Below are 25317 nucleotides of genomic sequence, written 5' to 3'. Positions count from 1 at the left end.
ATTTGGTAATTGAGTTATTCAGAAGGTAATGAGTGTTTATAAAACATTCCATGCTATCTTTTTGAAATATGAGCACATGCCAATATTTTTGTTGTTTATGTGGAAAACATGTAGTTGTTTGAACAGGGAACTGCTTCTCAAATAAGAGCAATGGCAGACCAACTTGATATGCATGCTCTTAATTAGATGTTGTGCTAACTGCTAAGTGCTTAGATTGACTTATTTTTGTTCAGGCTCTTGAGGTTGCTGACTTGGACCACCAAAAGAAAATGGTTGCTGAGCTGGATGGTCATGTAATGCCCTATGCACATGATCAAAATTCAAAATGGTACTCATGCTTATTCTTTTCATCATATCAACATTTTATGATCAAGCTGTAACATTAATATGGTGCCATTTTTTTAATTTTAAACACCCAAGTCACTGATTTGTTGATTCTAACATAAAAATTACTAGTTACATTTACATAACCATAGCTAAGCAAAAACAAAACATGCCCAAAAAGTTGGGAAAAATAAAATCTAACATCTTAACTTGCTATCAATTGAGGAAGGTGTAGTCAAACCTGCTTCAACATCAATGCACTCATCCTCAATTTCAGTTGACCAATTACTTACATTTTCTAAAAACGACGAAGACGGATACGAATGCACATAATCCTCAAACTCCCACCCGTGGCTACCCTTCGCGCCACTCTCACACGGTGGCACTATACTTTCGGGCAAGGGGATCTCCCCATCCAAGTACCTAACCACTTGTCTCATAGACGGTCGAGCTGTTGGCGAGTTACTAGAACACATTAATCCTAACTTAATCACCATCAAAACCTCCACTTCATCAAACTCACCTTTCAACTTTAAATCAACCACTTCAATAACTTCCTCTTTGGTCCACTTATCCCAAACCCAATCCACCAATATGAGTTCCTCTGGCAACGCCTTCGGCTCGGTTGGCCTCCTCCCACAAACCACCTCTAGCAACAAAGCCCCAAAAGCAAACACATCCGAGTTCGTGGTGGGCTTACCGGTTCGAGTCAACTCAGGAGCCAAGTAGCCTAATGTGCCCACAACTTTAGTTGTGCTCGAGTTTGATCCGTGCTCACACAACTTAGCCAACCCAAAATCACCTAGCCGACCATTTAGTTCCGAATCTAACAACACATTGCCTGCTTTAATGTCTCTATGAAGCACGGTTTGCTCCCATTCTTTGTGTAAATACAATAACCCACGCGCGACATCTTTTATGATCTTGAATCTTTGCTCCCAAGTTAATATGACCTTAGGATTATCATAAATGTACTTGTCTAAGCTACCATTAGCCATGTAATCATACACAAGCAACAACTCTCTTTTCTTTCTACACCAACCTAACAATTGAACTAAATTTCTATGACGAAGTCGTCCAATGGTTGATATCTCTGACACGAACGTCCTCATTCCTTGTTCCGACTCATTCGAAATTCGCTTTACTGCAACCGGGGTCTTAGATTTAGGTAAAACCCCTTTGTAAACGCTCCCGAATCCACCAAACCCGAGTAATTCCTCCTTTTTAAACCCCTTTGTCGCCTTCTTCAACTCTTTGTATGGATATCTATGAGGGCCAACATCAAGCTCCCAATCTTCAATCTCATCCACATTATTCAACTTCTTGATCACGAAAACAAGAACAACGATGACCACGATAGCAAGAGCTAAACAAACGGCTACCGACACACTAATAATTAACCCGGTGTGTTTCTTTTTAGTCCCGGGTATTGGAGGCAAGTGATCAAGATCAAAAGATTGAGCTTGTCCACTCATGTTAAAGCTCCAACCAAATACATAATGAGAACTTGCTAACACACCCGTTGAGGCCGAAAACCCAACGTACATATAATCTTGAAAAACACCCGAGAGGTTCATTGGAACCGACAAGATCGGTGTACTCGGTTTGTCTGAGTTTGGTGAAAGTGTGACATTTAGTTGAGGCTTTAAAGCATCATAATCCACCCAAGCTTGAATCTTTTTCCCACTTTTTAAATTAATATCATGTTCTTTTGAATCATTATCAAAGAACCCGGCTTTTGTCGAATTCTTGGACATCATGGAGTTGATATTAATACCAACATGGTTGCCATCAGGATCACCAAATTCTAAATCTTTAACAGTATCAAACTCTATAGCAAATAAATGGTTAGACGTTTTACCATTGTTTGTAATGTTAAGGAGCCCAAGATATTGATTCGGTTGAGCCCCGGTTAACTCTTTAGATGGACATATGGTGAAAGCAAGCCCATGACCACCTAGCTTTGTATATTCGGGCGTGATGGCGAAAACAAATGATGTAGAGAAAGAAAGAGGTGTTTTAGTATTAGAATTTTTAAAACGGATTGGGTTCGGGTAGAACCCATGACCGATCACACTTGGGTTTGCGTCGGTGAGTTTTAGAATGCCCGAGGGGAGGATATTGCCTTCCCCGTTAGCAAATATGCGATCGGGTTTTTGGTCTTTGAAGCCATTGAAAATGAAGGAAAAAGATAGAGATGGTGTAAAGAGAGCAAGCAAAGGCAAGAGACATGTGATGTGTGGGAAGAACATGTTTTGGTAATGTGATGGGAGTACTGTTTTGGAATCTGAATGTGTGTTTATATATATGCAAATGTTGTGTGTGATAAATGAATTGTAGCATGTCTTATTCAATTGGTTGGAGAAGAAAGTAGAAGCATGAATTAAAAGTAGTGATGGTTGTAAAAAGTTAAGTGGATGAAATGTAGTGGGTCTAGTGTGGTATTTTTGTGTTTTAAATGATTTACATCTGTGGTTAGGCAATTTATGGGTGGGATATTTTCTAATAATTTGTTAAAAGTTTTCATTAAAAAAAATAAGAATAAAACATAATAATGCAAAAAGTTCAAATTCTTTTGGAACATTTAGAATGGAATAAGTCGAGGACCCTTCTACGACACTCCGATATGACCGTTACACCTCAAAAACACCCCGCTCTCTATTTTTATAGAGGTTTATGACTTTGAAGAGGTCGGACATAGGTGACATGGACAAAAGGTCCTTGACCTTCTGCAACCATGGCCAATGCATCACGTTTGTGGTGCAATTGGTTGGGTTAAAGTGTGTATATATATATATATATCATATTTTTAATTTTAAATGTAGTAATTAGGTAACATAATAAAAATAGAGAAAATTACTGTTTGCGTCCTTGTGGTTTTAGGGCGGAGGCACAATGAGTCCCTATAAAAAACTTTGAACTGGTTGAGCCCCTGTGATTTTGTATGTTTAATTTTTAGCTTTGAAAAGTGAAAAATACATATATTTAACTTTTTAGCTTTGAATCTTTATGTTTAATTCATATAGTTTTTGCTTCAAATTACACTGAAATTAAAGTTATTACTACTAAATATAATACGGGAAATATAAAGATTAGTTTATAGGAATTAAAAGAAAATACGGTAGCGTTGGGTATGTTGTAATGACATGAATATTGAATGAGTAATTGTGAGAGAATGAGAAAAATGTCACTAGTGCCATCACCACCGTCACTTCCACTACTACAATCGTCACAACCGCTGGCCACCACCGCTCTACCATCGCCGCCGTCGATGCCGCCGCCACCACCACCATTGCAAACTATTTTTCGTAGTTTTTTATTTATTTATTTTGAGATTGAATTATTTTTATTATCTATATTCATTCATGTGCTCTTATTCTTCCAAACAACATACAATTATAATTCAATCTATTTCATAGGTTAATCAAATAAAATAAATGAATGGTAATGATTAGTTTTATTCCCTTGTCCGTTCGATTCATTCTTCTATTCCATTTCTCCTCCATTCCATTACCGCTAACCAAACATACAATAAATGTTTAAAAAAAAGAATTATCAGATGTGACTACACATTCATTTACCTAGCTCGTATTTATGATTATCTTAATTGCGGTACTATCATGATCTTTATATGGACATGGATACGTGTCAAACTTTTTGTGTATGGACCATAGAAGTTGAGGGTGGCCAAAAACCGACCACCAATGTGAAAGTGGAAGAAATAAACCATAGCTGGTTAACAATGGTTCCATTTTTGGTTATTGAAAATCACTTTCAGTTTACTTGGGCCGGCTGGCAAGGAGTTAAGGACACCAGACATATCAATGCATCATGGTTTGGTAACCGCCCTAATGTTATTTACAAATTGTTAGATACCATTTTTCTTTTTGTAAACCTTGAAATCCTAAGTGGTAAAATGCCCAACAGGTAATAAAAGTGTTAATTACCACCTAAGAAAGAGAATAAGCTATCCAAACCAATAATCTAACTTTCAAGATGTCAAGATTCAAGAATAGGCTGCCGATGTTTTCTTAGGTTCATATTCGTACGAATGGGTGAAACTAGGTATGTGAACGAAAACGACCATTTCTTACACAGTAAAAAGTACGCCATAGTGTTTGTTTGATCCTCATCGACCATATCGACCGTAATAGATAGATTTGAACAAAAAAAGTTGATTAATTTTTGCAAATTCTATTTAATAAAAAAAGAAAACATTTGTATCCATTAACAACAAATTAAAATGACAACATTTATGTATCACAATAGCCTCATCAATATAAGATAAATTAATTTTATACAATTCTACCTTTTACCATGAAGCAATGTAAAACTTCAAATATAGAGTGGTTGCAAAGGTGGTTTGATGTAAATATGAAGGTTTGGGGTTTGATCCCCATTGAGTGAAGGGCGTATAAAATTTGGTTGTTTTAAAAAAAAATCAAACCAATTATGATTTCAGTTAGACCTGATCAACCAATTAACTAATACATATGTTTGTTCAATGAGCTACTCACTTTTTAAGACATTGGTTAGATGTGGTACGTTTTTTAGATGCTCAATTCATTACTTTTACGGTTTAAACTTTTTACTTGCACCTGGATTTTCGTTTACTCCGTTATTTCTTGCACATTTTCGGCATGTCTGTGTGTGACTAAATTCTTTTAGTGTACTCTATGATGTAATCTTGATTCATAAGAGTATCTTTAAAAGATTACACACAAAAAAGAGAATTCATGTAGTTGTCAGTTGTCACAACATGTTCTCATGAATTGTAACATCCCGAAATTTCTAGATTAATATTTAATATAATATTTTCGTTAGGTGAATTAAATGAGTTAGTGGAATAATAATAATACTAAATAAAGAAAAGAATTATAGACTTGGGTAATTAAAATGGATCAAGATAGTGGGATGGGCTTAGAGCCCATGGGCCTTAGTAGTATAAATACCCACCCTAAAACCCTAAATCCTCATTTTCTTTCACCCAAATCTCTACACACTCAAAAAAACATACACACCTACACCATAAACCTTCGGCCGAGAGAAAGAGAGGTGAGATCCGAGCAAGCACACGCGATTCAAGATAGACACAAGATCTAGAGCCCTTAAGCAAGCTAACCGAGACCGAAGAACGCATCGAGGTAAGCCGTTCGCCTTTAAAGTTTATGTTTTTAATAACGTTTAATCGTGAAACTTAGAACAAGATTAAATCGGGTGTAAATAGAACGAAAAGCTGTAAACTTGATACCAAAACGAAACTAATGAAACCATAATCATGTACGGCTCGATTAAAAGAGGACCTTAAACTAGTATTGAACGTTTTAACTTAAAGGTCCAACCTTTACGCGTTTTCGGGCCGAACCTTGTTTAAAAACGGCCATGGGGATGTTCGCGAGACTAATTAACATCATCATTAAGGGTTACGGGTTGAACATGGGTGTTAATGAAGTTAAAATCAAAACCGCCGCCAACTGTTGATAACTTCACCTAAGGTTAACTTCGCCTGAGGTTAACTTCGCTAAGGTTAACTTCACCTGTTGATAACTTCACCTAAGGTTAACTTCGCCTGAGGTTAACTTCACCTAAGCTTAACTTCACCTGAGTTTAACTTAGCACTAAGTTGAAATAATCTGATACGATAGGACGAGTATTGATACGTGTAACCTATATACAGTTAGCAGAGCACAGTTAAAGAGAGGAACCACGATAAACGGAGAAAGGAACCGCATTCAGGTGAGTTTCTAGCCCCATTTCCTTGTTATATTTTCGGGGCTGTGTGCATACTCGATGTGAAGTGTGAATACACTTACCTTAAGTGGTAAGTGTATGCTATAGATGTTATACGAGGTAGCTATTTTATAATGCTTGTCGGTACGTGAACGATCTTCGGATATTGCACGTATCGCTAAGGATAGTAAATTCCAAGTGGTTGTTAGTGTGTATGAATGCTATGATGTGACTTGCTTATTACGTAAATAATGAACTGATATGAAGTGTGATATAGGCAGGTAGAGGTAGAGTGTGTTAGAAGTGGCAAGAGTCTAGTAAGGGTGTTAATGGCATAACATGAGTGCGTGATAGGGAAAGCCTATACGTGCCTTCGTTATTAAGTGGCATAACGTGAGTGCGTGATAAGGAAAGCCTATACGTGCCCCTGTTATTAAGTGGCATAACGTGAACACGTGAGAGGGCAAGCCTCTATGTGTTTCCGTAAACAAGTGGCTAAGTGGTTAGGGGCAGTTAAGTGGTTAAGTGGTAAGGTGGACAGATTAGACAGTGGATTATGTGTCTTCGGATACATACATATTGTATGAAGTGGTTGTATGGTAAGTTGCTTGATTAACTAGAACTCACTCAGCGTAGCTGACTTTTAGTATGCACGCAGGTCAGCGAACTAAAGAGCCGGCATGAGGATGACACATGGCATGGATTGAACGGTTGGCATCTGAAGATGGAAGAAACGATGTGTTAAATATATGTTATGGTTTTAAAGAAAAGATTAAATGTTTGTAATAAACGGTTAAAGTTTTATATTCCACGAAAGTTTTAATTAACTCTGATTTGTAGAACTGTGTTTATGAGTAAATCCGACGCTAAAGTAGGGCTACCAAGAACGGGGCCTTACATGAATAATTTACATAACCTTTTTGTATTTGTATAAATTTATTTTTCATTTTACATGTAACTTCTTTTACAAAAAAGAGAAGGGTTTACTTGTTAGGACATGTCAATGAGTCACTCCATATTTTATATATATTTTTTCCTAGTACTTTTAAGGCTATTAAAAAAAACGTACACTGCATTCAGAATTATTGATGGGTCCATGATTATATGGCCTCACTATGTTGATAAATAAAGTAACCAACCAATGTGTGGCACGTTATCATGTTATAAACTCTTCAATTTGTTATCATAATGGATGCGATATAATGGTGTTTTAAACTTTTCCCATATATATTTATGGTCAATCCATGTGGAATTTGGTATCAAATAGAGTGTGAATATAAACAAGCACAATAAAGAGAATCCTAAAATGAGCAAACCAATTCAATAAACAATGGGGGTCCATATATGATGTGAGTATTACAATACGGCACATGATAAATGAATAAATGGTTGATTAACTTTGGAGTTGAACAAATACCTTTGAAATTTTAAAAACTTTTGACATTCTTATTAATGAATTATTGGTGTGTTTTTATTGGATGGACGGACTTGAACATTACATAATTCAGTTACGTCTTTCTTAAAGTGAGTCTTAGTGGGTTTTCAAGACTTTGTTCCATAAGAATCTATTGATTATTTTTAAATATAAAAGAAAAGGTTTTGTGTTCTTTTTAATACCTAGAAAAATTTCAGAACATCTTAAAAGTATAACCCAGTAACGACACAATCGAACCATAACCAAATGGCCTATAAGTTAGTGTGTACACAATACTGTTCTCCTTAAGCTGTTGAGTCTCTCATAGTGGACACATGTCTCATAGTGAACAATTGTGTAGATTTATGAGTATGATTAGTTAGTGTGAGTGAATTAACAGTTTTAAAAAACACGAGGGAAAAAAATAAGTTTTAAATGGGTGGCGGTCATGGTTTTTGAATATCCAAGGTTTAGCCCTCCTCTTTTATCGGCTTCGGCTTCGGCTTCGGCTTCAGCTGTAAGCTAATGAAATAAAAAGGCTGGCCCATGGGCTTAGGTAATAGGAATCCTTCACAGAGTTTAAAAAGAATTCCATTAAATGGGCTTTAAGAAATGGCAACCAGTTTAAGCATACCAAAATGGACCTTAAGATTTTGGTGCCCTCTTAAGCTTTGGGCATGTGCAGCCGAGCTGCTTGAGATTTGAGACCGGGCCGGAACAATAAAAAGCTCCAAATGAGTCGAGCTTTTTCAAGCACAAGTCGAGTTAGAACCTCAAATAAAGCTTATATAGTTATCAAGTCCAAGTTTGAGCCTTGTACGGGAAACCTCAAATAGTTTACACCCTTATTTGTATCCACCGTATAGCGTAAAAAGTTGGTACAAAGTTTTGGCTTAGTATGTCACATAAAATACGGCACATCTTCTTTAACTTCGGTTTAATTCTCAAAACAAGAAATTTGATGTACACGGGTGAACATATGTTCAACTAAAATATAATTTTCTAGCATTGGTATCTCATATAAGAGTATTTAGTTTGTTTACAACGATACAAAAATAAAACAATATTGATGGGTGCGTAATCAACTAACACCCCCAATGTAATAAAATTCACTATGAGTGCGTGCTTAATTCATAGGTCAAATAGTTACTTTCCAAAACAAGTAATAAGCAGAAAATTATAATTATAGACAAACATTTTCTTCAAACAATTTTACATTTTACCAATAATTTAATTAGAAAGTGATAATGTTAACATATCTACTTAAAATAATTTGTCTTAACTCGTTTTAAGTTCAATGCATCAAATGTAAACCTCAACCGTGATTCATAATGTGTTAAAAACATATAATATGTGTCATCGTGTTATATTACTACTTTAAAAATTAAAAAATTTAAGTACATGAAAAAATAACTAGTAGAAGTGCCCGCGCGTTGCGGCGGAGACGCAATGAAGATTCGATCGGTATAGGTTCGTTTAGTTATGGTACGGGAATTTGCTATAAGAAACATTATATTCGTTATACGATACAAAAAATAAGAAATATATATTACAACATTATCGTGAAAAAAGAAAAAAAATAATTAAACTATAATTTTTTAAGTTAACGAACGCAACTTACGCAATGATCGTTTTTGTTAGTTTATTAATCCTAGACATATTATATAGTACTTTTGTTAGTTTGTTTTTTATAATATTTTACAAATTGTTAGTTTTGTTTGTTATGATACAAGTGCTCGTTAAAAGAAAAACAATTTTGGTCGTTTTACATATATGTGTTGGATTGAATTATGGTTTACTCATAACGGGTCAAATAAGCCAAATTGGGCTTTGGCAAACCATGTTAATTTTGAAGACAAATGATATGATCATCTCACTTTTGGCTCGACTTATGTTTTCATTTAATTTTATTATCCTCCTCAAAAATATATTTGTGTGAACATGAAGAAGTAAACTCCGTTTGTTTAAACGTTCGTGTTCGATCATTTGTTCTACCAGAGTGAAAGAAACAAACACAGACATGCTTGGTTCGAATTTAATTTGTTCGTTTACAAATTTGAAGTAAAAAAAAAGATAAAATACATTACTTGTGGAACACTCATTGGTGTCTTCTCGTTCAACTCCCTCAAGCTTGAACGAGTGACAACAAAGCTTACGCGGTTCCAAAACCACATTAATAAGCGAAATCTAATTATTTTAGCAACAAATATCAAATGCCACATCTTAATCTTAATTTAAAATAAAATATTTATAAATTAGTAAATCCATAAAATAAAAAATTTACTTGAGCTTCACTCGGTGAGTTAATAACTGGTATTTACATGCAAACACTGATACTTACACGGTAGCGGTTCAGTTCGTGATGTTACCGGAATTTAACGAACAAAAATAAGCATTTTTATAAATAGAGCTCAAAGGAAGTTAGGCGTCAACTCTTGTAATTGTAAGTTAAACGAGCCGACCCAAGTAAAAAATGTAAGGAATAATAACATGAATAAAGTATCTCACCATGTAATTAAATTACCCAAGATCCATTATGCATTAGTTCATAAACATGCACCTTGTTTCATCATGAACACAATATCCCAACAAAGTAATTACATAGAATTTTACTCAATAGTCATACTGCAAAACAACAATATGAATACTTGTATTATCAAAAGTCATCATTACAAACAATTAATCACAAATAAACTATCACCTAAAACTCTTTAATGACATCTCTGTCTACCACCACACAATCTTTTGACCATAACAAAGGCAACTAAAAAGACTATAGCATCAATCAACTCAAAGTATTACCACACCAATATTAAAACCAAAGACCAGTCACTGTTACATTGTAGGTTGTTGTATAAATAAATATGAAATGCTGAATCAAATTAAAACAAAACCCACAAAAAAGTTGTTGAACGAATCTAGCGTAGCGCTTGAAACCGATTCCAATCCAATCACACTCAACGCAACCAGTTTTTTGTGGACCTTTTGAGACCTGCACATTGATATAGTAACCGGTCAAACCTGATGTTTTTGACTTCTGTAAGCAGATGTCAAGTCAAAAGCGTTAGGAAAAAAAAACAACATATGTGCACCTGTAGCTGTAGCTGTAGCTGTATACGCGTTTTATAGCAATCGAGTGCCCTCAAATTCCCTGTTATAATTATCTTGAGCTTTTGCCTTTGTTTCTTGGTATCTGATTACAGTTAAGCAACAAACATTGAAAGTCGCAATGTTAGAATCTGGCATATGGTGTAGCAACTTTAGATAACGTCTTGATAAAACAAACATAGATTGATAAAATTAACGGTGAGAAGAAAGATACTATTTCATCATTTGAAATGAGTGCACGGTGCGCCCAAACCTAACAATAATAGATAGATTCATAAATAGACATTTTAGTAAAAGTACATAAATTTTTTTTGGCACATATAAGCAAATGATATAAAATTAATCACTCACATTATTGCAGTTAAAGCGAAAGTTTTTCAAACTTGAACTTACTAAAATTCATATACGGTTAATAAAGAAAAACGCCGAACCGACACGAACCAACCAAACTCCAATCATTTCATACCATACGCCGAACCGACAATGAAAAGGACCTTACCAAAACAAATCCAAAAAACTTAAAACAAAACGACCCCCAGCTGAGCTCAAATTATAAAAACCACTAACGACCCGCTCACGAGCCTTAGCGGGTTCGGCTCGTTACTATAAAGTAACACAACTAATATAAGTGAAGTACTTCTGTTAATACATGGCAGAGGTTGTTATATGAATTATTTGTACTGAAAGTATGCATGTTGTGAAATAAGGTAGAAAATGTACATGTATTCCAAAACGAAACTAAACAAAAAAAACACAAAACCCAAAAAACTAAAGCGAAACCAACAACGAAAAGGACCTTACCGAAACAAAACCAAAAACCAAAAAACTTAAAACGAAACCTTGTTTATTCTTGGTTAGAAGGTGGTTCTAAAAATTTAGATGTAAACGGGTTAACGAGCCAACCCATGTGTTTCATACACTTAAAATCGAACCCGAACTGTTTTTTAGCCAAAACCAAAAAACTTAAAACGAAACCTTGTTTATTCTCGGTTAGAAGGTGGTTTTAAAAATTTAGATGTAAACGGGTTAACGGGCCAAGCCGTTTGTTTGCAAACACTTAAACACAAACGCGAACTGTTTTTTAACGGGCCATGTAAGCTGGCCCGGAAGCTGTTTTTTTTTTGCTTCGGGGTTGGATTGTGTTCCGGGACATGACGGAAGCAAAACCAAAAAACCCAATGCCTGTTTGTTGTCGGTTAGAAGTTGTTTTAAAAATTTAGATGTAAACGGGTTCACGGGCCAACCCATTTGTATGCAAACAATTAAACTCGAGCATGGCCTGTTTTTTAACGGGCCTTGACGGAAGTAGAACCAAAAAACCCAATGCCTGTTTATTCTCGGTTAGAAGTTGGGTCCAAAATTTTAGATGTAGACGGGTTAACGGGCGAACCCATTTGTACGCAAACACTTAAACGGGAACCCGGCCTGTTATTTAACGGGCCATGTAAGCTGACCCGGAAGCTGGTTTTGTTTTTTTGCTTCGGGGTCGGGTTGTGTTCCGGGTGTTGACAGAAGCTAAACCAAAAACCCAAAAACCTAAAACAAAACGACCCCCAGCTAAGCTTCAAATTTTAAAAAGTACTCACAACCGCTCTCGAGCGCTAACAGGTTCGGCTCGTTACTCTAAAGTAACACATGTTTCATTTGGTATTCTAATCCCGTTTAACAATCTCGTTTTAGTTTACTTGTTGCAGTTTGTTCGTTGACAATGTTAGTTAGCCAAAATTGATCGGTTATTTGTTTTCCGTGATAAAATCTTGAAAATAATAGAGTTTGAGAAAAATGGTTAACTGTTTGGTGAAATGAATAATATAAGCCGGTTTCTAACCGGCGCTTAGTGGTGGACCTGTTAGAAATTGGTTAAGCAGTTAGGTTGTGCACGTGTAGGTAACATCAGTTAAGTTTAGGCCAAGTTTTTTTTTTAGTATTTGATAACCTTATCTATCTATATCTACATTACATATTACGCATATTATATGGAGAAAATGGTGATTATACCAATCCGAGGAGACGCCGGTAAATTTCACTGTAGGTTCAGGGAACAGTTATCGCAAGCGACAATAACCTGCAATTGCCATAAACATTATGGTGTAATTATAAACAATAACGAAACCGACAATTTGAATTGAATTCAACGGTTATAGTGCAGCCATAAAAAACATATTCCACCAGTGAAAAATCAAACGGATTACAGCATAAAAAACTTCATAAACACGAATTTAACAGTTATAGTGCAGTCATAAAAAGCATATTCGGCAGTGACAAACGAAATGAATAACAACATAAAAACTTCATAAACAAATTTAAATAAAAGATAGTTCATTACTGTTATGTGGTTGTTTTATAGCAAATGGGCATGACTTAATCAACATAATGAAACTGACAATTTGAATTGAGTTTAACGGTTATAGTGCAGTCATAAAAAACATATTCCAGCAGTGACTAATCAAATGGAGTACAACATAAAAAACTTCAAAAACGCTAAAAATACAAATGCATCGTTATGATATGGTTTAGAGACAAATTTGTTAAAAAAAATTTAGGGAGATCAAATAGCTGGTGGGTGTTTTGTCAAAAACCCGATAGTGAACCCGAAGTTCGACGGGTATCTCCAAAACCCGACGGGTAATTACCTGATAACTACCCAACGGGTTTGAGACGGGGTTTGATAATCGGGTATGGGTTGGGATATGTAAAGTCCTAAATCCAAACCAAACCCGACCCATTGCCATCCCTAAAGTAAAGTAAAAAAAAAACGTTTCAATCTTGAGTTGGTCAAAATTAAGTGGGCTGTTCATTATCTCCAAAACCCCATAGTTTATGTGGGGGTGTTACTTAAACAACCTTTTATTCGAAAACGCCATAAGCAAGCAAGTTGTTTAAATAAGCAATCCTAACACGTGTACACGAACCGAACGTTCAATGAACCCTTCAGTAGGAATTCGGTTAGGTTCATTAATTTAGTAAACAAAAGAACATGAACGCAACTTTTGTTTCTTTTTTTAAACGAATGAACATGAACGAATGGTCATCTATGTTATTTCATTTACGTCTGTATACTTATGTATGTTTAAATACTCAATCATATTTATTTATTGCAAATATTAATTTAAAATTAATTTAAATTTCATATTTAAAACCTTTATTATATATATATGATTACGTTTTGTGTGTTGGATTTAATGATCATTGTAATTTATAGTTTAATTTGGAAATACGTTTACTTTTAGTAGATAACCATTCATTTATGTTCATTTGTGTTTGTTTATTCTCGTGAACCGTTCATTTACATTATTAACGAATGAAATAAACCAACAGGAAGACGCTCATTTTCTTAAAGAACGAACACGGACAAGAAAATCAGTTCGTTGAAGTGTTCATGTTAATTCGGTTAAAGTTAACCGAACGAACACGGACAAGAAGATCGGTCCATTTAAGTGTCCGTGCTACTCATTTATGCCGAACCTGTTGATTTGTTGAACAACGCATCCACTTCCGTTTCCAATAACTTTAATGGTTTCAAGATCTTCCAGTGCAAACTTTGCATCAATTTCCTTGGTTTCTGGAAGCTGTCAATTGTCAAAGCTAAAATGAATTTTTACAAATATTATATATCAACATAATAACATCGCTTTTTGTACGAATACCAGGTTAGATATGTTTATAACCATATTCCAGCAATCCACACTGATAGAGGTGGCAAATTGAAAAGACCATGTTACTTTAATTGTAGTAGTATATTAATATTAAACAAATGTGGAGGTTGTAAACTTGTAACAAGGACCAATACCCTTTCAACAACTTTCAAGTTGTTCGACTCTTTTTACCTATTTGAAGTGTATTTCCTTTTTAGCTAAACTTCTTATTTTGGCTCTGTTGGTGCATTTGTGCTCACCATTCACCATAAACCCTTGTGAAATAGTTGACTTCTGAACAATTATAATGGCATGAACTAACAACTTTAATCCAATCGGATCGATATGAATTCTGTAGATGTCAGCAATCAAACACAATGGAAATGGTTATTGAGAACCAACAAATATCAAAATCATCCAACAAACACCAGCTTCTCACCAAAAACCAATCAGTTGAGGCCAAAATCCATGGAAATGCTTCCGGGTCGGATGTGTCCAGATTCACCATCCAAAGCATACTGTTGTCCTTGTTTTTTTACATCTGCATATAACCAAAATATTATCAAAGATAGGCATACAAGACATGAATTGAATTTCACCATACAAACATCCTAAATTACTAAATAGAGCCAGTGGTTCACCCTAATTACCATAAAAACACAAACAAAATTAGACCTAATTTGACATGTATTTTTATCATGTATTCAAAAAATGAAAATTTGGCTCATGGTTACCTCAATTGAACGACTAATTTACAAAAAAACAAAATTGGTAAGAAATTGACGAATTTACCTGCCAAAGAGAAAGAGAATTGTTGAATACAATCAGGAAAACGTCGCAATCATTAGGTATTGAAGGGAATCGTGGGTTTCATTTATTATTCAAGCGCTGCTTCATCAAGGCAGTGAAGGAAGCATTCAATGGAAGACACAATTGATCAGCTGATACTAAAAAGAATACAAGAATTAAATGACTAATGCGGGAGGTTTAAGGGGATAAGGTACACTGGAGGTGAAGGTATCGTATAGATACAAATAACAGTTTTCGATTCAAGTAATTTATCCCAACCCGAAACACCCAACCAAACCAAACCAGATCTGACGACTTTTGAGTTTGACCGCACAACCAATATTAAAACCCACCCGGATACATAACCGGTTTATCCATTTCCCAATCGACTCATCATCCACATATATATTAACCCTAACCTCCATAACTCGGTCTCGCCGGATTCTCAACCAACAAAATTCATAATTAATAATATCAAGTAAGTTCGTTTCCATAACCCATTATTATTATTATCAATTATTATTTGCTCTTAATTTTAAATTGAAGCTACCACAAATCTTTGTGGTGTCTTTGACGCCTTAAAATTGGTACCTAATAATAATAATAATAATAATGTTGTATATTATTATTAGGAGGTAACTAGTGTTGTTAATTTTGAATTGAAGCTACAGCAAATTTTTGCCCTTAAAATTGGTACCAACTAACAATGTTGTATATCATTATTAATGTTAGACACCTTAAAATTGGTATATGCTAATAGGCCTGTAAATGAACCGTACGTTCAGTGAATTGTTCGTGAACCGTTCGGCGGGAAGTTCATGAACAAAAAAATTGTGTTTGTTTAATTAAATGAACGAACATGAACATATGTTCAGCTCGCTCATTTATCTTCATGAAGGTTCGTTTATTTATGTTCGTTATGTATTAATAGAAAATAATTAAGTATTATCTGGAAGAGTCATCTACTTAAAGGTTTTATATTTGTTGATTTGTGTTCATTTAAGTGTTTTCATTTATGTTCGTTTATGTTTGTTTGTGTTCATTTACATTTGTTCATATATGCTCATTTATGTTCGTTTAGATTTTAAACAAACGAACACAAATGTTCATTTTTTAAATAAACGAACATGAACATAAATATTTGTTTGATTAAGTGTTCGTGTTTGTTTAAAGTTAAATAAACGAACACGGGCATGTCCTTGTTCGTGTTCATTCGATTCGTTTACAGGCCTTCATTATTCACATTAATGAATACATCTGTTTCAATCTCTAGGCTCTACCGATTTTATTTGTGTTTGTGAACACATTCATTTCCTTAATGAACGAACACGAACATAAAATTTCGTTAGGTAAGTGTTCGTGAACCGTTCATGAACACATTATTTCCTTAACAAACGAACATGAACAAGGCATTGTTCGTGTTCGTTCGGTTCGTTTGCAGCCCTGCTAATAATGTTGTATATTATTGTTAGGAGGTAACTAGTGCTGTTATACGAAATGGCGTCTGATTTAGAACCGGTACCGGTAAATTCACAAAAACATGATCCGGCATGGAAGCATTGCCAAATGTATAAGAGTGGGGATAAGGTTCAGCTCAAGTGTGTTTATTGTGGGAAAATGTTTAAGGGCGGCGGGATTCATAGGATTAAAGAACATCTCGCTGGTCAGAAAGGGAACGCGTCTAGTTGTTTGAGAGTGCAACCCGACGTTCGGTTGTTGATGCAAGAGAGTTTGAATGGAGTGGTGGTGAAGAAGAGGAAGAAACAGAAGTTAGCGGAAGATATCGGTAATTTTAACTCCGATGAGGGTGTTGATTCTTTTGGAGATCAATGCGCGATGAACGCTGTAGCCGAAGGTGTGATGGTTCCCGTTACTGAAACGGAAGGTATTGAGCCGGGGTCGAGTTTGTTGGCGAATCAAGAAGAGGAGAGTGTTGTAAATAATAAGCGAGGTGTAGGTAGGAGAAAGAAAGGGAGAGTGAGGAAAGGCTCAAATGCTTTAGCTTTGAGTAACGTTGTGTTTGATGATTCGAAAGGGGTTAACCATCAAGTTAGCTTAGCAATTGGGCGGTTTTTCTTGGACGCTGGTGTACCGCTGGATGCTGTGAACTCTACGTATTTTCAACCTATGATTGATACAATTGTGTCACAAGGGTCGGGAGTTGTGGGGCCTTCTTATCACGATCTTCGAAGTTGGGTTTTGAAGAATACGGTACAAGAAGTAAGAAGTGACGTTGATCAGTGCATGGGGAGTTGGGGAAAAAGCGGTTGTTCTGTATTAGCGGACGAGTGGGTATCGGAAAACGGTAAAGTATTTTTGAATTTCTCGGTGTATTGTCCTGAAGGGTTAATGTTTCTTAAATCATTCGATGCAACCAACGTTATGAACTCCAGTGAAGCTTTATTTACTTTGTTTAAGGAAGTTGTAGAAGAAGTTGGAGTGAGAAATGTGCTTCAAATTGTTACTAAAAACGAAGGGCGTTACGTTGAAGTAGGGAAACATATAACCGGCAATTTTCCTACCATTTTCTGGACTCCATGTGCAACTCATTGTGTTGACATGATATTGGATGATTTTAGACAACTCGAATGGATAAGCACGATTCTAGAACAAGCTAGATCAATATCAAGATTTATTTACAATCATAGCGTTGTTTTGAATATGATGAGAAAATACACTTTTGGAGTTGACATTGTTGTAGTGGGCCCTACACGTTCGTCAACCGACTTCTCCACATTGAAGCGGATGGTAAGTGTCAAACACAACCTCCAATCCATGGTAACTTCAGAGGAGTGGATGGAATGTTCATACTCCAAGAAGGAAGAAGGATGCACAACTTTGGATTACATCAGCAATCCATCTTTTTGGTCCATGTGTACAGTAATCACTCATTTAACAGATCCTTTATTGAGGCTTTTGCGAATCGTGAGCGGAAAAAAGAGGCCCGCAATGGGTTATGTTTATGCAGGGGTGTATCGAGCGAAAGAAGCAATTAAAAAGGAGCTTGTTGACGAGAAAGATTATTTGGTTTACTGGAACATAATAGATCGTAGGTGGGAACAACTTCATCGACATCCGCTTCACACTGCTGGCTTTTATCTTAATCCAAAGTTTTTCTACAGCACTGATAGTGATATTCATCTTCAGATCAGATCATCAGTCTATGACTGCATTGAAAGATTGGTTCCCGACACTACAATCCAAGATAGAATTGTTAAAGAGACAGAATTATATCGTGAAGCCGCTGGTGATTTTGGGAGAAAAATCGCTATACGAGGAAGAGATACCTTATTTCCTGGTAATCCTAAATGTTATATTTGTGTTATGATATTCTTATGATTTTTTAAAGCTATAATCAGATTAGTCATGTTTTAATTATTGTTTTGACTGGTTTGATAATAGCCGAGTGGTGGTCAACATATGGAGGGGCTTGTCCGAACTTGGTTCGTTTAGCCATTCGTATTCTAAGTCAAACGTGCAGTTTGGTCGGGTGTAAACCAAACAAGATTTCCTTCCAACAGATTCATGAAACAAAGAATTATGTAGAACACCAACGGCTGATTGACATTGTATTTGTTCAATACAACATGAGATTAAAGCAAATGTAAGTCCCAAACGAGTCTTAATATTCTGTTCAGTAGAATCTTTTCATAAAGGGAAAGAATTTGACAAACAAATGATCTTTTAGGTTTGATAACAAAGAACATGAAAACCCTGATCCCGTTTCATATGACGCCATCAATTCTGTTGACTCGTGGGTATCGGAGAAGGAGATTCACTCAAATGAAATTGATAGGTCTGATTGGATGACGGTTGACCCACCATTAGGCAATGTGATGATTTTAGGCCCTGAAGTTGATGATATTGAAGCCCTTGGTGAAGGTATTCATAAATTTCTTTTTAATTCTTTTTTTACTAATTTAGGAGAAAGAAGCATAAAATATGTCACTGCGTTTGATTATAGAGAAAATGTTTAAATTTATAAGCACTTATCTATGTGCAGGGTTTCATGATCATGAGATTTTAGAAGGGTTAAAAGACGGTGGAAATGAAAATGGTGAAAATAGTGTACAACAAGTAGGTAACCCTTGTTAGTTTTCTTTCCTTTTGTTGTTTATTCCTAGTTTCAGACATTATATTGTGTCCAAATTTATTTATTTGGTGATCTATTTTTCTGTTCTGTAAAATGTTTTTCAATAGTCATATTTATACCTTTAAAATCACTTAAAAACGCATTTACAGAAGTTCAGGGACTAAAAAAGTAAAAATAACATTTTCTGAAATTCAAGAAATTTCTCGTGAGTTAACGGAAATTCTAGCGAGATATCGCCAAAATATCGTCTGCGGGTTTTTTACAGCTAGTTTATTCGTTTTTTATGCATAATCTTTCCTAAACGACCCTAAATCACTAGAATTAAGGTTCAAACAATATAATCTAATGTTATATCAAGTCTACATTCATTTCTTAACAATTCGGAATCCTTCGGAATCCATAGGCTTATTTGAGCCGATTTCGTTGTAATTGTGTTATTTGGTTACCTTAAACAAGTAAAGTTACTTTATAAACAAATTATAACTCTCTTATTAAGTCAAAACATATTCTAAAACCATAAAACATCACTACAGCATCATCCTCCATCGATCCCCTAGCCTCCTTCTTTGGTGTTTCGTGTTTTACTTCAAGCTTTTGTCTTTTAGTTTGACTTTCAAGTTCCAAGATTGTTGACTTTGAATTTCTATTTCTCCTAGTTCTAATCCTCGTTTGGGTATGTTGTAAGCTTATTTTTCATATGTTTTTATCTCATAAACAAAATCCCTCAATCAATTTCTCATATTGAGGGAGTCTCGGTGGTCAATCTGAACCTGACCCGTTAAGGGCATAATAGTAAAATATTTTGACTAATCAATTTCTCTATCTTCTGGTTAAAACTAGCGTGCGTTCAGGCCAGAAGACTTGTTTGTTCATCATTGAATTTTGAGTGTACAGTTTAGAACTCAACTCCCAACTCGAAGTTCGGATTCTGAATAGTACCAGCTCGTTTAAATCTTAAGAATCCCATAACTTGAGTTTTACACATCCGTTTAACTTGATTCCAATTGCATTATTCTCGGTTTTAATTATAGTTTATTTTCTCCAAGTTTGAGGTCCATTCATGTCGGCTCAGTCAGCACGCTAAAGTTCAAGTTTCTTACCACCATGAATCAAATAATGCGGAGACGAGTGTCGCCGCATTATTCGTCGCCGCATTATTTGATTCGTGGTGGTAACGAGGGTGTCAAAGTTGAGTAGCGAACGATTCTTGTTAGATCAATAGCCGACCAATTTTGTCGACCATGGCCATGATCAGGTCTTCACGCAATGAAGGAAGTATGAGAACGATTGATGAAAGCATCAAACTGATAGAGAACGATTCGAGATGGTCAATCTTCTGATACACCCGTAAAGTGGGTTAAGCTTCAAAAATAAGAGAGAAGAAGAGAACAATGTTTTGGAACAATTTTCAGATATTTTTCTTATTATTTTGTCAAACAATGATTACAATTTATAGGAAAACCAAAGACATAAAAATAGGAAAAGATAACCAATAAGAAACCTAGTTAAAGTATAATAAGAATTTATACATACTATTAAAGCAAGAAACAATTTCCACATGTCATCATTTTAGGGTGTCCACATAGGGTGCCACCTCAACTCCATGTCACCCATTTCCATTTTTAAGCATGCAAACTCAGCAACTAACCTATATCTAACCCATTAACCCATTTAAGCTTATTTTCTCACGGGTCTTGGATATCCATTTTGTAACACCCCGACCAAAGGCGGATTATACATCGGGGCGCCACATATTGTTTCATTACTCGTGACACTATTGGGTGTCAATATTTAATAAATACATTTATTCGCGCACGCGCAAGGTAAGCACAAGATAACATAAATCATCATAAATCAATATATTATAAATCATAATATTCGAACAGCAAAAACTTGTCTTGATACATTTTAATCTAGGTCCAAAATAAAGAATACTTCCTACGTGTCCTCGAACTCCAAAACAGCTACTGCAAACCTGAACATGTGTTAAAATAAACGTCAAACACTTGCGTGTTGGTGAGAAATCAAGTTTAATACAATACATAGATAACAATAAATCTGCGCGCAACACGTGTATGTCTGGTGTTTAACAAGGGTGCAATCAGATTGTGATCAAGCCTAAATAGATCATAGCTCATAGTTCATAGTTCAATCCGTGCTCCCAAATGAGCACAAAAACGAGAAAACATCTGTGCAAGTGTAAACAAAGAAAACCGTAAACGATAGGTCTCCCGTGTTCATCTAATGGATCCATGAAAACTTCGGAATAGGCCGAACAAAGCGGTTAATGATACACACATACAAATAAACAGCCAAGTAAACGTCCTCAACACATGGGATACTGCGCGACTAAAGTTCATAAACAAGTTTAAGACTCTAAGTTTGTATGAACACATGAACATCCCAAAACATTAAAAATAAAAAGGGATTAGGTACGAGATTACTCACTTGATAAACGATGCGGTGAAAGATAAAGCAAGAACCAACTTCAAACAAGCACAAGTTAACCTATAATTAAAGATTATTGTTTTAATGATTTGTTTTAAGTCTTGATTATAAGTTAGCATAATTAATAAGTAAATTATTATATATATATATTACCGAAAAAGCAGGGCAGAACGGAGAGGAAGACGGAGGCAGAGAGGAGGACGGCAGAGAGAGCAAGGAGCAAGAGAGAATAAGAGAGATTAAGTGTTTTGTGTGTGTAGTGTTAGGAAAAATAATACTATTATTTATAGAGAAACCCTAGGGAACACAATCCCTAGAGAAAGGGGAAAAGATCTCAAAAAGCAAAAGATTCCAAAAGCAAAAGATATGGCAGCAGGGAAAAAGAGAAAAAGGCTGACAGGGAACAGTAAAAAGGCATGGGAGGGTTAGATAAAGGTACTGGTCAAGCATGGAAAAGCAGATCTCAAAAGATAATGTCAGTCACCTTTTCTGCCAACCAATGGGGTTGGTGCGCATGCTGCGCCAAAAGTGGCTTTTCAGACATAAGATAGGTCAGGTCAACAGCACAAAAGATAAGACAACACAAAAGCAAACGGCTAGATTCAACAGAAGAAAACTCAAAGGGTTTAGCGCGAGAAGGCTAAGGCGCGCCGCGGGAAGAATCACATTTCTTAGCGCGCCGCGGGAGGAACTATAATTCTTCGCGCGTCGAGGGATGAACTACGATTCTTAGCGCGCTGCGAGAAGAACTACAAATCCTTAGCGCGTCGCGGGAAGAACTACCGTTCTTCGCGCGCTGCGAGAAGAATTACAATTCTTAGCGCGCTGCGAGAAGAGTTCGTCTCGCGTATCGCTGGAACAGATGGTCTTCACGCAGGCTTCCTTGAAAGGAGTCTGGCGCGTGGAGCTGCGCAGACAACCTTAGGCGGGAAGGAACAAAGGACAAGCAAAGAGTTAGAAGAAAGAGGGAAACAAGGCGTAAGGGCGGGACGGCGACAAGAGGGAGAAGAAGGCGGAAAGAGAGAAGGAGAGGGACGGGACGGCGGAAAGAAAGAGAGAGAAAGAGGCGGGAAGGAAAATACATTATTATTAAAAGTAAAATATAAGTATAAATATTAAATCATAAAAGGAGATCGGGTCAGAGAAACGGGTACCTGGGTCGGGTCGGATCGGGGCAGATGTCACAGTCTCCCCTACTTTAAGAAATTTCGTCCCGAAATTTATCTCGAAGTAGGTTGCGCAGAGAACATGTGCGGGTACTTGATCTTCATTTGATCTTCCCTTTCCCATGTAAACTCGGCTCCGCGCTTGGACTCCCAGCGAACTTTCACGATAGGGATGCGACTGCGCTTGGTTTGCTTTACCTCGCGATCCATAATCTCAACAGGCTTCTCAACGAAATGCATAGTTTCATCAACTTGAACTTCATCAAGTGGAATGTGAAGGTTCTCGTCAGCTAAACACTTCTTGAGATTGGATACATGGAACGTTGGATGCACATTACTGAGCGCGGGCGGCAGGTCTAGTCGGTAGGCAACTTTTCCTACACGCGCGAGAATCTTAAATGGTCCAACATATCGAGGAGCAAGCTTACCTTTCTTCCCAAAGCGGACAACACCCTTCCAGGGCGACACTTTGAGGAGAACAAGATCACCAACTTGAAATTCGAGAGGCTTCCGCCTACGATCTGCGTAACTCTTCTGTCGGCTTCTGGCAGTCAGCAGATGATCACGGATCTTGGCGATCTTATCGGTTGTCTCTTGAACAAGTTCGGGTCCTGTGATTTGAGTTTCACCCACTTCGCTCCAACAGATCGGGGAGCGGCACTTACGACCGTAAAGTGCTTCAAATGGGGCCATACCAATACTGGAATGATAGCTGTTATTATAAGAGAACTCGATCAGAGGCAGGTGCGAATCCCAATTACCTCCAAAATCAAGAACGCAAGATCGGAGCATATCCTCAAGAGTTTGAATAGTTCGCTCAGACTGACCGTCAGTCTGAGGATGATATGCCGTACTCATGTCCAAGCGAGTTCCTAGCGCAGATTGGAGAGATTTCCAAAAGCGAGATATAAAACGGCCATCGCGATCGGATATGATGCTCAAAGGAGTACCATGACGGCAGACAATCTCTTTGACATAAAGCTGCGCGAGATGCTCAACACGGTAGTTTTCACGAATGGGCAGGAAGTGAGCAGACTTAGTCAAACGATCCACTATTACCCAAATGCTATCATGTTTGCTTGTTGTCAAAGGTAACTTGGTAATGAAGTCCATCGCTACACATTCCCATTTCCACGTAGGAATTTCTGGTTGTTCGAGCAAACCAGATGGGCGTTGATGTTCAGCTTTCACCTTAGAACAAGTCAGGCATTTAGCTACGAACATAGCAATATCCTTTTTCATACCGGGCCACCAATAAGTAATGCGCAAATCCTTGTACATCTTATCAGCGCCAGGATGAATAGAATACCGAGATTTGTGCGCCTCACTCAGGATATCAGCGCGAAGATTCTCATCAAAGGGAATCCAGATGCGATTAAGATAGCAGAGAATTCCACTCAGATTAGGAACAAAGTGCGCTTCCGCGCCACACGCTAACTCGGCGCGAAGGTTACCATTACTGATGGATGCGCGCTGCGCGTCACGAATACGCGATTCAAGGTTGCTTTGGATCGGCGCAAAGTGAAGCTGCGTGCGCGGCAAGATACAGTTAAGCTGGCAGGGTTTTCGGCTGAGCGCATCGGCTACCACATTAGCCTTACCAGGATGATACCGGATCTCACAATCGTAATCGCTGATGAGTTCGTTCCATCGGCGTTGCCTCATGTTAAGTTCCTTTTGATCAAAGATATGCTGAAGGCTTTTATGGTCAGTGTAAAGGATACACTTAGTACCATAGAGGTAGTGTCTCCAGATCTTCAAGGCAAAAACAACTGCACCAAGTTCGAGATCGTGAGTTGTATAATTCTTTTCATGAACCTTAAGTTGCCTTGATGCGTAAGCGATAACCTTGCCTCGTTGCATAAGAACACAACCGAGACCTTGGTTGGATGCATCGCAATACACGACAAAATCATCATTACCCTCAGGTAGCGCAAGGACAGGAGCTTCACACAACAATCGCTTGAGCGTTAGAAAGGCTTCTTCTTGCTTCGAGCCCCAAATATACGGTTTACCTTTGTGCGTTAGAGCTGTTAAAGGCAAAGCGATCTTCGAGAAATTCGAAATGAAGCGCCGGTAATAACCAGCTAAACCCAGAAAGGAACGGATCTCGGTAGGAGAAGATGGCGTAATCCAGTTCTTGATTGCTTCAATTTTGGATGGGTCGACATGAATACCCATCTTGTTAACAACATGACCAAGAAACTGTACTTCATCAGACCAGAATTCACACTTGGAAAGCTTAGCATAGAGTTGCTCAGCTCTAAGCTTTTGCAATACCAATCGGAGATGTTGCTCATGCTCGGCCTTGGTCTTAGAATACACCAGAACATCATCGATAAACACGATCACGAATTTATCCAAGAAAGGCCTACACACCCGATTCATTAGATCCATGAAAACGGCGGGTGCGTTGGTTAAACCGAAGGACATGACCAAGAATTCAAAATGGCCATAACGAGTACGAAAAGCAGTCTTCGGAACATCTTCATCGCGGATGCGCAACTGGTGATAGCCAGAGCGGAGATCAATCTTGGAAAAACAAGAGGCACCTTGGAGTTGATCAAAGAGGTCGTCAATACGCGGTAAGGGATACCGGTTTTTAATGGT

The 25317-nt window shown here is 37.0% G+C and overlaps 1 protein-coding gene, 1 long non-coding RNA gene and 1 pseudogene across 3 annotated transcripts in view; 1 reads left to right on the top strand and 2 right to left on the bottom strand.

Moving 5' to 3' along the window:
- Positions 1-339: 339 nt before the first annotated feature.
- Positions 340-2797, bottom strand: LOC143629298 (L-type lectin-domain containing receptor kinase S.4 pseudogene; annotated as a pseudogene).
- A 7349-nt stretch (positions 2798-10146) lies between these two features.
- LOC143629215 (uncharacterized) lies at positions 10147-11614 on the bottom strand. Its single transcript, XR_013152916.1, has 4 exons — positions 11540-11614; positions 10791-11402; positions 10561-10661; positions 10147-10460 (listed from the first exon to the last, which is right to left on the bottom strand). It is a non-coding gene; the product is annotated as an uncharacterized LOC143629215 (long non-coding RNA).
- A 3755-nt stretch (positions 11615-15369) lies between these two features.
- LOC143629296 (uncharacterized) overlaps positions 15370-25317 on the top strand; it is a 44845-nt gene continuing 34897 nt past the window's right edge. Inside the window, exons 1-5 of one of the 2 annotated variants that reach the window (XM_077098606.1) lie at positions 15370-15478; positions 16473-18298; positions 18403-18604; positions 18689-18882; positions 19004-19242. In XM_077098606.1, the coding sequence (XP_076954721.1) occupies positions 16498-18298; positions 18403-18604; positions 18689-18882; positions 19004-19095 (2289 nt within the window). In that variant the 5' untranslated portion in view covers positions 15370-15478; positions 16473-16497 and the 3' untranslated portion in view covers positions 19096-19242. Of the gene's footprint in view, positions 15479-16472; positions 18299-18402; positions 18605-18688; positions 18883-19003; positions 19243-25317 lie in introns of those variants that run through there. The other variant, XM_077098605.1, reaches the window with a different exon arrangement.

This window comes from Bidens hawaiensis, unplaced genomic scaffold (genome assembly GCF_021521415.1).
Source record: "Bidens hawaiensis isolate Kalapana, Puna unplaced genomic scaffold, B.hawaiensis_p1.1 tig00005179_1, whole genome shotgun sequence".
Classification (NCBI taxonomy): Eukaryota; Viridiplantae; Streptophyta; class Magnoliopsida; order Asterales; family Asteraceae; genus Bidens; species Bidens hawaiensis.
Note: the sequence above shows the minus strand (reverse complement) of the source record. Positions and strands in the feature narration are given on the sequence as shown.